This window comes from Geospiza fortis, unplaced genomic scaffold (assembly GCF_000277835.1).
Source record: "Geospiza fortis unplaced genomic scaffold, GeoFor_1.0 scaffold104, whole genome shotgun sequence".
NCBI lineage: Eukaryota > Metazoa > Chordata > Aves > Passeriformes > Thraupidae > Geospiza > Geospiza fortis.
Genome location: NW_005054325.1, coordinates 6,372,311 through 6,384,743, shown reverse-complemented (window position 1 = coordinate 6,384,743; position 12,433 = coordinate 6,372,311). Strand labels below are relative to the sequence as shown.

Genomic DNA, 12,433 nt, shown 5'->3' with positions numbered 1-12,433 from the left:
ATCAATGCAGGCATATGATAAGCTGCACCAGCAGCCTGATGCCCCTGAGGGGTAGTGCTCACCATCATGGTCTATAGACAGATTTTTGGTTGGATCTATTTAATAGAGCCTTGCTACAGTTCATCATTTGGTTGCTTGTATGTGCTAGTGGCAGCACAAGGGAAGGGTGAGGTGAAGAGGAGAATAGGAAAGTGTCTTTAATGACAATACTGACACAGGATGATTGAAGGAAGGGAGAAGTTTTATTTCATGTTCCTCTGGTTCTGGTTGCCTGATTGTGCTTTCTCTCAGGCCAGTTCTGGTGCGCTGAGCCAGTTTAACTCATTGGCCCAGCAGAGAAACATGTACTTTTTTGCCAGATTAATGAATTCACCTAGTATGGAGAGTAGCCTGTTATGTGCCAGAGCTGGCATGAGCTAACTGTGGGGGGTGGAGGGCAAGAAAATTCGTTATTGGTGTTTGGAATTGGTTAGATTGGTCTGCTCTGTCTCAGTGAACTTCACTGATAGCTTTCTTTTTGAGGACTTACTGATTCATATGTTCTGGTAACGTTAACTTTGAAATTGGAAGCAAGGAAGTCTCTGGGAGGCAAGAATTTGATGCTTTTCAGAGGTGTGTGTACAGTGAAGTGGAAGTCAGCTCTTTTATCCAGTTGTGTATTTTGCATCTCTGACAAATTTCTGTAAGTGTATGACTATTATATAATTTTTATACTATTTTTTTCATACTTGAACCTTCTGGACTGAAATCAACTCAGTTACAAACGGATGTTTTCGAGTAATATGTCACTGCTGAGTGCTTCTGCCAGTACTTTCCTCACCCTATGCTATGTGAAAGACACAAGCTGGAAGAGTTGTCCTGTTCTGTAAATATTTTTGGCCAAGAAATATATTTTTGGCCAGCTATTGCCTGCTTTTAAGTTTGGAATTCAAACTGTGACCACAAACTACTGATTTTTATTTCTTTCTTTATATAAATCCTTTGAAGAAATGGTCTTTAAAGTAGTAAATTATGACACCTGTTTGTTAACTGATACTTCTGTCTACATATCTTTTGCTTAGTGTTGCAGCCAGCGTGGGTTTATGAAGGCAGATCCTGCTTGACCAATCTGCTCTTCTATGATAGAGTTACCCACTTGGTGGATGTTGGATGTCATCTACCTAGAATTTAGTAAAGCTTTTGACACCATTTCCCATGGCATTCTCCTGGCTTCCCATGGTGTGAATTGGTGTGATCTTTGCTGAGTAAAAAACTGTGTGGATGGCCAGGCCCAGAGCGTGGTGGTGAATGGGACTGCATCCAGCTGGTGACCAGTCACAAATGGTGCTTGCCAGGGCTAAATACTGGGGCCAATCCTTTTTAACATCTTCATCAATCACCTGGACAAGGGATCGATTGCACCCTAAGCCAGTTTGCACATGACACCAAGCTGGGCAGGAGTGTTGATCAGCCGGAGGACAGGAAAGTTCTAGACAGGGATCTGGGAAGGCTGAGTAGATGGGCTGAGGCTAGTTGTATGAGGTTCAGTAAGATGAAGTGCCAAGTCCTGAATTTGGGTCATAACAATCCCCTGCTGGCTGGGGTAAGGGTGGCTGGAAAGCTGCATGGTGGAAAAGGACCTGGTGGTGCTGGTCAGCAGTGTCTGACCAGCAGCCAGCTGTGTACAGCTGGCCAGGAAGGCCAGTGGCATCCTGGCCTCTATCAACAATAGTGTGGTCAGGAGGACCAGGGCAGTGATTGTCCCCCTGTACTCAGCACTGGTGAGGCCACATCTGGAATCCTGTGTTCAGGTTTGGGCCATTCTCTATAAGGAAAACACTGAGGGGCTAGAGCCTGTCCAGAGAAGGGCAGTTGGAGCTGGCGCTTGAGGATGTGATTTAATGGTGAACATAATGGTAGTGCTGAATTAACAGTCGGACTTGATGATCCTAAAGGCATTTTCCAACCTTAATGATTCCATGACCTATTATGAGAAGAGGGCTTTGGACCCTCCAAGGAAGAATTTGAGTCTCCAACACAGGGCTTTGGCCCCTGGAAATAGGCTTTTGGAGGTGAGTGGGAGGGTTTGAATGCTGCAGTTGGATTTTCTTGGATTTTGTGCCCTCAAATGATGCTTCAGTACCTTGAACTGAGGCTCTGCTCCCTAGAAATGGGGTTTTGCAGGCATAGAGGAAGGCTTTGAACCCATTAGATAAAAGGCTGAATCCTAAGTAGGAGGCTTTGGAAGCTAGGGTTTGGGCCTGGAGATGTGCCTTTGTACTCTATAAAGACTGGGAATTCTACAAATGAGGCTTTGGGCCTTCCAAATCAGACTTGGAGCCTTCAAAATAATGCTCTGGGCCCTTCAGACAAGTCTTGGGACCTAAGGAGCAGGGTTTGAAACTCAGTAATGATTGTTTGTGCCCAAACAAGGAGGGTTTGGACTCCTGGGTCACAGTTGGACACAATGATCTAAGAGGTCTTTTCCAGCCTTAATAGTTCAGTGATTCCATGATGTCAAGCCAGTATGCCTTGGAGTAGCTGTTACTGTAGTTACTGTTGCTATGATGTTTGTATACATAGACTTAGACCTAGCAGAGCTGCAGACACTTGAGATGATGCGCAGATTTTGAAAAACTGTTGTAAATACCTATTCATAACCTACTGGGTCTTTCTGGTGGATTTTCATTTTGTTCAGCTTTCCTGCTGATATTTTTTGAGGTGAGTGTATTTGAGGTGATAGCAGTTGATACTGACACTAGCTCAAACCTCTGAAAACAGTCAGTTAAGGAGTAGAACATTTTCACTGAATAAAACACCGCAGCCACACAGTTGGGATTGCCCCTCTGAGTCTTCTGCCCTTCCATGATATTAAGTTTGGTACCTGTGTGGCCTGTAGAAATGAGAAGTTATGAACATTAGACTGCATGCCAGCACCACGTCCTCTGCGCCCAGCCTGAGACTGGGAACTAGAACAGTTTTTGTGCAATAGTGTGTTCAGAGTAGCTGTACTGAATGAAGGTGTTCTGGAAGAGAGTGGTTCATATTTGTGGCATGAGAAGATCAGGATCTGAGCAGTTGGCTGGAGAATAAGCCTGGTAGAGTTGTCTGTTGCTGTGTCTTTTGTATTTCATAACTGAAGATCTGTTGGCATCAATGAGATGTGTACTATCCTTGTCAGCCTTCTAGAAGGATTAATGATTCCTCTCTGAGGAAATGGGATGAACAAAGTGTGGAGCTGGTGACACAGTAGTAGAGGGGGAGTGCTCTGCTGCTGTCAGGGTTGGCTTGTTTGCATGTGCAGAGAGAGGGTAAGGCTGTTCAAATGCATGTGATGAAGTTGAGGTATAAGAAGACTGCAAGTTAGGGTAAGATTAAAATGCCAGCTTTAAAGACAGTATAAGACGTGATGTTTTGCTGAATTGTTCTGGCAGGAATAAGCAGTATGCATGTTCAAATGTGTAGTTGATCAGTGGTACCTTAACTGCCTGACTTGATCAGGAATCCAGCCACAGAGCTTTATTGATTGGCTTTTAGCTCTGATAGGCAGATAAGAGATGATGGAAGGAGTTCTGGGTTGTTGTTTTTTTTTTTTGGTGTGTCATCTGTGTGTATTTCAATAGGCATACCTGGGGAATGTGGGATACTTTTAGGGGGAAGGTGGTTTTTTTAATGGAATCTGGTTTTGATGGTGACTCATTTATAATACCTGCATAGTTCTTTCACAGTGCCTTTAACATATTTTGCTGACAGGAAATGTAGGTGCCTTTACATGTATTTTGCTTTCTCTTGCTTTGTCACTAAGCCAGCATTATTCTGGAGTATAAAACTATGCTCCTTGTCTACCTCTGTGCCTAAGCTGGATGGAGCAGGCCATTAGTACTTGGTGCAGTATTGCTGTGCTGAGTTCCAGCTCATGGGCAGGTTTGGGAAGTTACCCTGTGTTACCCAGGTTGGAATGCTGATTATGTGGAGAATGACAAGGCTGCCATTTGCACGAAAGGGTCAAACCAGTCTGGTGTCAGATATGGATGGTAAAACGTCATCTTAGTTAATTACTAGTCTAGCTACATTCTCCAGTTACTCATTAGGATTACTAATGGTTGGGTGTTTACTCTTCTGGATGCCTGTGGCTTCTTCCATCTTGAGTCTCAGGTAGCTTTCGGTCCTGGGAGGATTTCCTCAGCAAGAGAATAATTCTGGCACCTGTTTTATGGCCAGTTATGTCTTACTCTTTAATGGAGAGATTCCCTAGCAATACTGAATATAGTAATGCCTAGCTTTTTGGAAAGAGCAATTGCCTTGGATGCAGCTTGTGTCCTGACCATTTGATTATTTTGGCAAATTGTGACTCCTCCGAGTTCCTGATATGCTTTTATTCGTAGCAGCAAAATACTCACTCCCCTAAAGGGGGACAGTGTGTCACAAGTAAAAGTGAAAATGAGGGGCTGGGAACGGAGTACAGACTGCCTCTTTGCAGGTGCCAGGCACTAAACTATTTTTGAGCTCTGGTGTTGCAGTTTTTATTGTTGAAAAGTTGAGGCTTAGTATTTCTGTAGAATAGCAGCAACACCTTAAACATGGCATATTAGTGTGCATCTTAGTGTACTAATTGTGATAGATGTGTTTATTATGCTATATTCCATCTAGTTTAAGCTGTCCCAGGCTAGATATTCTGTCTTTGTGCAAGTAAAAGGTTAAATTACAGATCATTATGAAAAATGTCAAATTGTAAATTAAGATGACTTTCTTTCTGTGATTAGACTTTTGTTTTCTACCTTCTTTTCTCCTCTTTGCCAGCCCCCCTCCTAACTCCAGATTCAAGGCTGTCCTGTAAGTTGGTGTTTGTGTTACTGTGTATGAAATATGTGAATGACAGATATGGACTTTTTCTTTCATGTGTGCTGAATTTTTAAAGAAAGTTGAATACAACAGGGTTCTTGTTTCAGAGTTGTTTACTAGACTAACTACTACACGTTCAAAGAATATTCTCCATTTTCTATGCATGAATAATAATTTTTAGAAATTTTTGTTGCCTAAACCCAGAAAAATAACTAAGTACCTTGATGCATGTGTTAGCAACTGGCAGTGAAGTTCAACAAAAATCTTTTTTATGCTCTTGTTGCTTTTCAGTTTCCCAAGTGTTGAAATTGTGGAGGTAGTTTTGGTGCTTTCTTAAGCTTGTGGAGGTTCGCAGCAGGTTCTGTGGCTGCAGCCAGTGTAAGAGGGGCAGCTCCATGTTGCAAGCACTCTGCTGCACAGGGTTGAGATTTGACAAGAAGGCATGTTGAAATTTTGAGGATATGATGGAGAACAAGTGACTGTCTAAAACAAAATGTTAAATAAATATTTCTTACTAGAATGTAAGCATTACAAATAATTGGTAAATGTCAAAATGGGAATGGCTTTTATGTATTCAGTAACTGCCAAATATTAAAGTTTGTAGATACAAAATTTTAACATACCATGAAATGAAATTTTATCAAATTGAATCTATCAACAGTCCTGTTGTTCAACTGTAGCTGTTTCTTCCAAGATCCTTTCAGGATCCCTTCACTGTTCAGAGCAGAATAGTGGGGTTTTTAGTGAGCAGTGTACCTGCAGTTCAGCATTAGAAAAAGAAATATTTAAGTTCACTGATTTTAGTAGCTATTACTGCTCATCGCTATTGCTGTAGATAATTGCTGAGCTTCTGGGTTTAATGTTTTTTCAAGTGAGGGTGTTAGAAGGAAAAGTCCTCAAAACAACCTGCGTACATCAGGAGTTATTTAGAAATTTAATTTCTTTATGACCTTGTGACTTGACAAGCCTTTAGTGAACATCAGCTGTAGTTTCGGAATGTGGAAGTCTTGCCAAGGTCACTGGGAAGTGCAGAAACTGATGGGTTAGTAGTAAATCAAAGTTAAATGCATTTTTGTCATGCATGTTCTAGAAGTATAGGAATTCTTTATGAAGGAACCACCACCTTCTTATTTTACTCATCTGAATATTGCTGTCTAATGTCTGTCTTTGAGATCTGTGCAAGGTTTCATCCCAGATCATGCTGCTGACTGTGTTCATATATTTTTCTTTCAAGCTGGGGCTCCTTAGCAGAGTGACCGAATCGGTGAAAAACATTGTACCAGGATGGTTGCAGAAGTATTTCAATAAAAGGGAAGATAAATGTGTAGATATGAATGAATCTGCAAACGAGGAAGAGAATCCAGTAAGCTATCACCATGATTATGCAAATGAAGATGCCATGGTAATTGATGGGAGAGTCACGCCTGAATCAGCAAGAATTAATTTAGAAGGTATGTAGAATATCATTTAGTATTCTGACCATCTGTATTTATTCACAGAATTTTGGTTTTGAATCTACATTTGTAGGGGAGGCTGGAAGGAGCGTTTGGACAGAAAAAAAGCAAACAACAAAAAACCCTGCAACACCCAAACCAAATGACCAACCTGCCAAAAACCCCAACCCAAAATAACCCCACACATAGGAAAAACAAAGGAATAAACCTCAGTAACTCAATTTTTAGAGCTGCCTTAGCTTCAAAGTTTAAACACACTGGAAGTTCACTTAGAGCCCTTGGAAGTCATGAGTTAACTTCAGGTAGTCAAGTAGTCAGGTGTAAAATATTGCTAGCATTCATTTGCAAGTGTGTTGGGTTACATTTTCTTTTTAAAGATCTGGGATGAAAGTTTATCTAATTTCTTAACGTAGTAGAAGCATTAATGTGTTTTGTTGTCCTCAAAACAAAAGACCAGATGCTAGAATGCCAGAGGAGAATTCCTTCATGTGTCCTGATATTTTTTTTCTTTTTCTTTGGGCTTCTTCAATCAATTTATTAAATTTCTTTGTTAGTTTAGTGGAGATCCGGGGAACTTTGTTTATGACATTATTAGTTTTGAAATATTTTGTAACATTGTGTGGCATTGCTAGCTTGGGGTCTTTGGAAACTATTTGCATCCTTGGCAAAGAAGTTTACTACTCTTTTTATCTTGTTAAAATTAATCTGTGCTTTATATCTATGCCTCTCACTGTTTCTGTAGTACTCCATGAATTTGCAAATGCTCTCATTTGAGTTTCTCTTAAATTAGCAGTTTTGGGAGCTCAGTTTTTAATTAGGTGAGAATTTTGTCTGAACACATGTACATAACCATCTGTGTGGACAGTCAGCTGCTTGTTGTTGGCAGAATGAAAAGTAATGAGGAAATACCTTTCTCACCAATGTTATCTAATTGTAAATAAGGAGCTTTACAGCTCTCTGTGTAGCTGTAGCTTGAGCATAAGTTTATATAAAGGAATAGAGAAGGTTTTCATGAATGAGTAACATGTGTTGGCTTTCCTGAAGAATTGTGTGAAAGGACCTTTCAGTGAGAACAGCTGCACAGCAAACTTTCTAGCTCCAAGAAATCAGGAGCAGATGGGACCCGCTAGAACCTTCAGTGGCTTGTGTTGCAGTTTGTGGACATTGTAATTAATCTTTCTAGCTATAGTTAATAATATAATAATTTTTTTTGTTGTTGTTACTGGTGTTTATATTTTAGAAAGTGTGTTTCTTTGGCTCTGAGGTACCAATGTACAAGAGCCTGTGTTCCTTTGCTTGGCCAGCCTTTGGTCTGATAACGCTTTCTTTCGTCTCAAACAAGACAGTCTTAAAAATCTACCAGTGCTTTGGAGAATTAATTACTAGCAGTGCAGTGCTTATGAAGGTTGAAGTAGCTAGTTTAAGCTTCAGCACAAATGTCAGGATGATAGTGTCTCAAAATTATGTTCCTACCCAGAAATCGTGGGAGGGACTGTAGGCATATGGATATCAGGCAAGATGGCCATTAATTGCTATTCTGTTCATGTGGCAAACTGGAGCTGTGAGACCACCTCTTGCAGGACACTGGCAGTGTTTACAGACCCTTTTCATGAGGAAAAAATGCCTGTCTTAAAACTGAGGCCACGTTGCTTCCTTGTCATTTGTGCCAAATTTCTCAAAAACTAATGGATAGGAGATAATTCGCCTGTAGTATGACCTGATATGGTAGAATTTGGAAGGGAGGATGGTGACACCAGAACAAATAAACCCCTGAAAATCTTTGCAAATACATACTTTTATGTTACATATTCAGACTAACACCATCTTTTTTACAAGATGATAAAAACTGCAGAGTTGTCCATAACTTATCATGTAATCTCAAATTTTGGAAAGCTTATTGTAAGCATTATCTGGAGGAGAAGGAATTTATGGATGTTTGATTTAGCGAAAGACACAGTTTAAGTGCTTGAGTGCCGGGTCAGATTTTGATGAAATTCAGCAAAATCCCATCCTTAAGTACTTGTTAATGCAGCATTAATGCTTAGTATTGCAAGCAGTGTTGCTGTTGTAACCAGACAGATGAAACCCTATCTGGGTGAGGAAGATAAATTCGGCTTCTCTATTTTTGTGCATAGAACTTGGCAATAAGCATGGCTGTTGATAGAAAACAGGTTTTGGCTTCTGTGAGCTTGTCTGTAGGGAAGCTGATTGTCTGGCTGTTCTTGTTTAGAACCATCCACGAGCAGGTCTGCACTGAACTTCTCGGATGTTTTGACACGGCCCTCCCTTCACCGGAGCCATTTGAACTGCACCGTGTTGGATTCCACGGTCCCACACTGTCAGCCCTCCACATCTTCCACACTTGGCATCGGCAGTCCTGGGCTGTCCCTCGTAAAGGAAATAAAAGATTCTACCTCTCAGCACGATGATGATAACGTCTCAACAACCAGTGGCTTCTCCTCTAGAGCATCTGATAAAGGTAACTTCTATGTTCTCTCTTTGGTTTGTTTGATAACATGAAGTACTTTGTATTCTTTAATATTCCACCTTGCATTAGTAAATAAAGCAGGAGAATGTCAGTTCTAGATGTTAAATTTAATTTTTAGTATTTTAAAAGTATATAATCCTGTCACCTTTTAAATATAACCATGCTTGGAATACATTTATGAGTCGATTATATTGTAAAGATTCAGTGCTGATAAATACAATTTTAGCTTGCTTCTCTGTAAATCTTGAATAGGAATAATAGAAGATGAAGGTGACTTTCTGTAGCTTGATAGCTGGGTTGGTTGCCTAGAAGAAGAATTGACTCAGAATATCTCTCAGCTGGCTAAATATGAATAAATACAGTTGAAAAATAAAAACACAAGATATTCTCGAATTTTTTTTTACTGGGAGTCAATAAAACAACTTTTCTGATTGAACAAGTTTGAGCTGCCTTTTTTTTTTTTTTTGCTGTTCTTGGTAGAGGGCATAATTGTCCATACTTCCTTTTTTTTTTTGCCAAACTCATTAAAGAATCTACACCATTTTTCAGTAAGAAAACTCCCAAGACATTGTATTTATGTAGAATGTGACCTAGGTGTCTCACTGAGAAAGGGCAAAATAGCAAGTTTGCAAATTATTCTAGTTCCCCATATAAATGGGGATGGAGGTGTGCTCAGCCAGTTCTCTTGAGACCATAGTTTGGCAATTCAGAGTAGGTGTTGCCAGGGCATAGCAATATAACCTGAGTTTGCTAGAACTTTCTGGTATGTCTCCATAGGATATACAGAAAATAGGTAGTTAACTGTGTTAATTCAGCCTTTGGGTAATTTTTCAGGTTTAAGACCTGGTCAGTTCTGTCCTGTGCTGGTTTCCAACCCTCTACCAATATAGGAAAAGCTTTGTATCATTAGAGATGCACCAGTGTTTATGCAGTTCCTTTATTTTTATAATGAAAGAAGAAAAAATAAAATCGTGTTGTATTGGAAATGTGCTGTTAACTTGTGAATGCTTTTGAAAGATTACTGAAAGGTCACGTATTTGCAGTTCTATGAACAGATTTTAGGTTCAGAGTTGGTACTTGGGTTTCATACCATATGTGAAATTCATCTGTTTGAAGAACTTTGAAGGTTAGAGTGCCAGAGAAATCAGTGTTAAGAGACCTTTTCATTTTGTGAGATGTTTTTGTAGAGAACTCTGGAGTTTGTGTGATGTTTAATACTAAATTTCTCTATGTACACAAGGCATTTACATATGGCATTTGTCATTTTGGCAGATATCACAGTTTCAAAAAATACTTCAGCACCACTGCTCTGGTCCCCAGAGGCTGAAAGATCTCATTCCCTCTCACAACATCCTGCATCTAGCTCTAAAAAACGTGCATTCAATTTGTCTGCTTTTGGATCTCCCTCTCCTGTAAGTAATGCACAGTATTAATTTTAGTCAAGTTGAATGTGTAGCCATTTTACTAACCAGTTACCATAATACCTTTCTGTAGTCACTTGGAAACACTTCTTTCTTTAAGACAAGACAGCTCGGGGATTCTCCATTTTACCCAGGAAAGACCTCTTATGGTGGTGCAGCTGCAGCAGCAAGACAGACAAAAGTGCAGACTTCTGCTTACCAGGTATGAGAACAGTAGTGTAGTGTGAGAGAAAACGTAACTGAAATAACAGAAGGGGGAGCTCGGCCAAAAAAGCTCTGAGCTGGGAACTTAACTTGAAAAATGTGGCAACAGTTCCTATCTTGCCCACTCAGCCTACAGTTTTTGTTTCAATTCTTGTGTAACACTTTATGTAGAAATGGTTATCGTAAAGCGCAAGAATGACAGTAGCATTTTAGTTGCTGGGCACTTTCTTGTATTAGGGTTTCCTCTGTTAATGTCTTCCAGAAATTTCCATTTTCTGCCATGGTCTGCCTCTGACGTATTATGATAAAATAACATGTAAATAATTACAATGATGGCATAACTTTTAAAACTTTATTAATAGCAGCAAAGGTTACCTCCTTGATACTTGCCTGTAGATCTTACACAAGCACTCAAACTATGAACATATTGTGCATTTTTTAATACAGGAGTATTCAAAAGGCAAATTTGCTCATCCTTTGCAGTTCTGTTACTGAGAGGGAGGCATGCAGTCCTACATGCTACATATCACGATAAACAAAAAGATGCTCTCTATTTTACTGTCATTCAGATGGCTCATGAGAGGAGCTTCTTGTCCCCAAGTGTTCTTTGTGGTCTAAAATGAACCAGCAAATTAAAAATCCTGACTGCTCTCAGTAGCTAGAGTTGACTCTAAAAGCAAGTCAGTAAAATCTGATTTGGTTCTAATTAGTTTAAATGAGAATGCCCTTTGTTAAAAAACTAAAAGTCAAAAGAAACTTTAAGGAACTGAAGAGAAGTTTGCTGGACCTGTTTTGGCAGTCTGTTTCTTCCATGGTACAAGGGGACTCAATTTCCTGGTTCAGGGAAATCTTGAACCTTGTGGGTTTTCCTGATGTGGTGTTGAGTCAGACTTGAGAACATTTAAAATTTCTGTAAGCTAGAAGTCCTCTTTGGTTGCTATTTTTATTTTTTACAAAAATTCTGGCTTATGTTGAAAAGAGGAAGCAAATATTAGGCTTTTAAAGGAGAGACAAGCTTGTTTGTTACTGCATACAGCGAGTCTCACTTGCGTGTTCTATGTGTTGTGTGATCTGCTTCCTGTCTTCAGGTAGCTGTGTGGGAAGCATGACGTGTTACATAAGAGGTGCAACATAGTTTATTTAAAAAATGGTCACACTGAGGTTTTTTTAAATTATTTTTAGTCATGTGGTACAACATTGACTTTTTCAGTGTATTATTTTAGATCTGTTACAGTTGAAATCAGATCTTTATCTTTCTACACAGAGTGAAAAGATCTGCGCTCTTGGGGAAGGGAGGAAACGAGAGAAGTAACACTAGAAATTCATGATGATGATTGTATACTCTGGCTTAAGATGCCATGCTTATGCCATCATGACACTCTGAGATCTGTTTTGTTACAGAAAGTACTTTCTACAGCACAAGGCTTTACTTCATTTCTGTTTTCCTAATCATTGCTTCAGAGACCCCACGAGCCTAATAACTTCATTCTGTGAACTTTTACGTTTAAGGATTTCTTTTGTTGCTTTATCCCATGTGCAAGATATGCAAGGCTCCACTTAAACTTCTGTAGAGTCAGTGGAGTATATTTTTCTTCTTCATGCCTAGAATGCTCAGTGAGTGCATTTTTCTCTGTCATTATGGGAGTATTGGTTGTATCACCAGTGCAGCCATAGGGCATGAAATCCACACGTGTGTAACTCAGAATCCACCGTTGTAACATTGGCAATGCTAATTTTTCAGCCACCAATAAGAAGACAAATGAAAGCTAAACAAGCAAATGTGCAGTCCTATGGTGTGACAAGTTCCACAGCACGGCGCATCTTGCAGACATTGGAGAAGATGTCAAGCCCTTTGGCGGTAAGGGGTGCTCCTTTTAATGTTTTATGCCATGTGTTTGAAAAACACAGCGAATGTGCCAGTATAGGATGAAGATGTTACTTGATGTCATGTCTGCTTTAATTTATTGCACCTGTTTTTTCAACAGGATGCTAAAAGGATTCCATCTTCTGTTTCTAGTCCGCTGTCTTCTGTAAGTTGATCACAA

The 12,433-nt window shown here is 39.8% G+C and overlaps 1 protein-coding gene across 2 annotated transcripts in view; it reads left to right on the top strand.

The window, feature by feature from the left end:
- NUP153 (nucleoporin 153) overlaps nucleotides 1-12,433 on the top strand; it is a 43,574-nt gene that overhangs the window by 9,992 nt on the left and 21,149 nt on the right. The window contains exons 2-7 of one of the 2 annotated variants that reach the window (XM_031056955.1): nucleotides 6,056-6,272; nucleotides 8,506-8,754; nucleotides 10,036-10,175; nucleotides 10,285-10,386; nucleotides 12,130-12,246; nucleotides 12,374-12,418. In XM_031056955.1, the coding sequence (XP_030912815.1) occupies nucleotides 6,152-6,272; nucleotides 8,506-8,754; nucleotides 10,036-10,175; nucleotides 10,285-10,386; nucleotides 12,130-12,246; nucleotides 12,374-12,418 (774 nt within the window). In that variant the 5' untranslated portion in view covers nucleotides 6,056-6,151. Of the gene's footprint in view, nucleotides 1-6,055; nucleotides 6,273-8,505; nucleotides 8,755-10,035; nucleotides 10,176-10,257; nucleotides 10,387-12,129; nucleotides 12,247-12,373; nucleotides 12,419-12,433 lie in introns of both variants that reach the window. The other variant, XM_014306998.2, reaches the window with a different exon arrangement.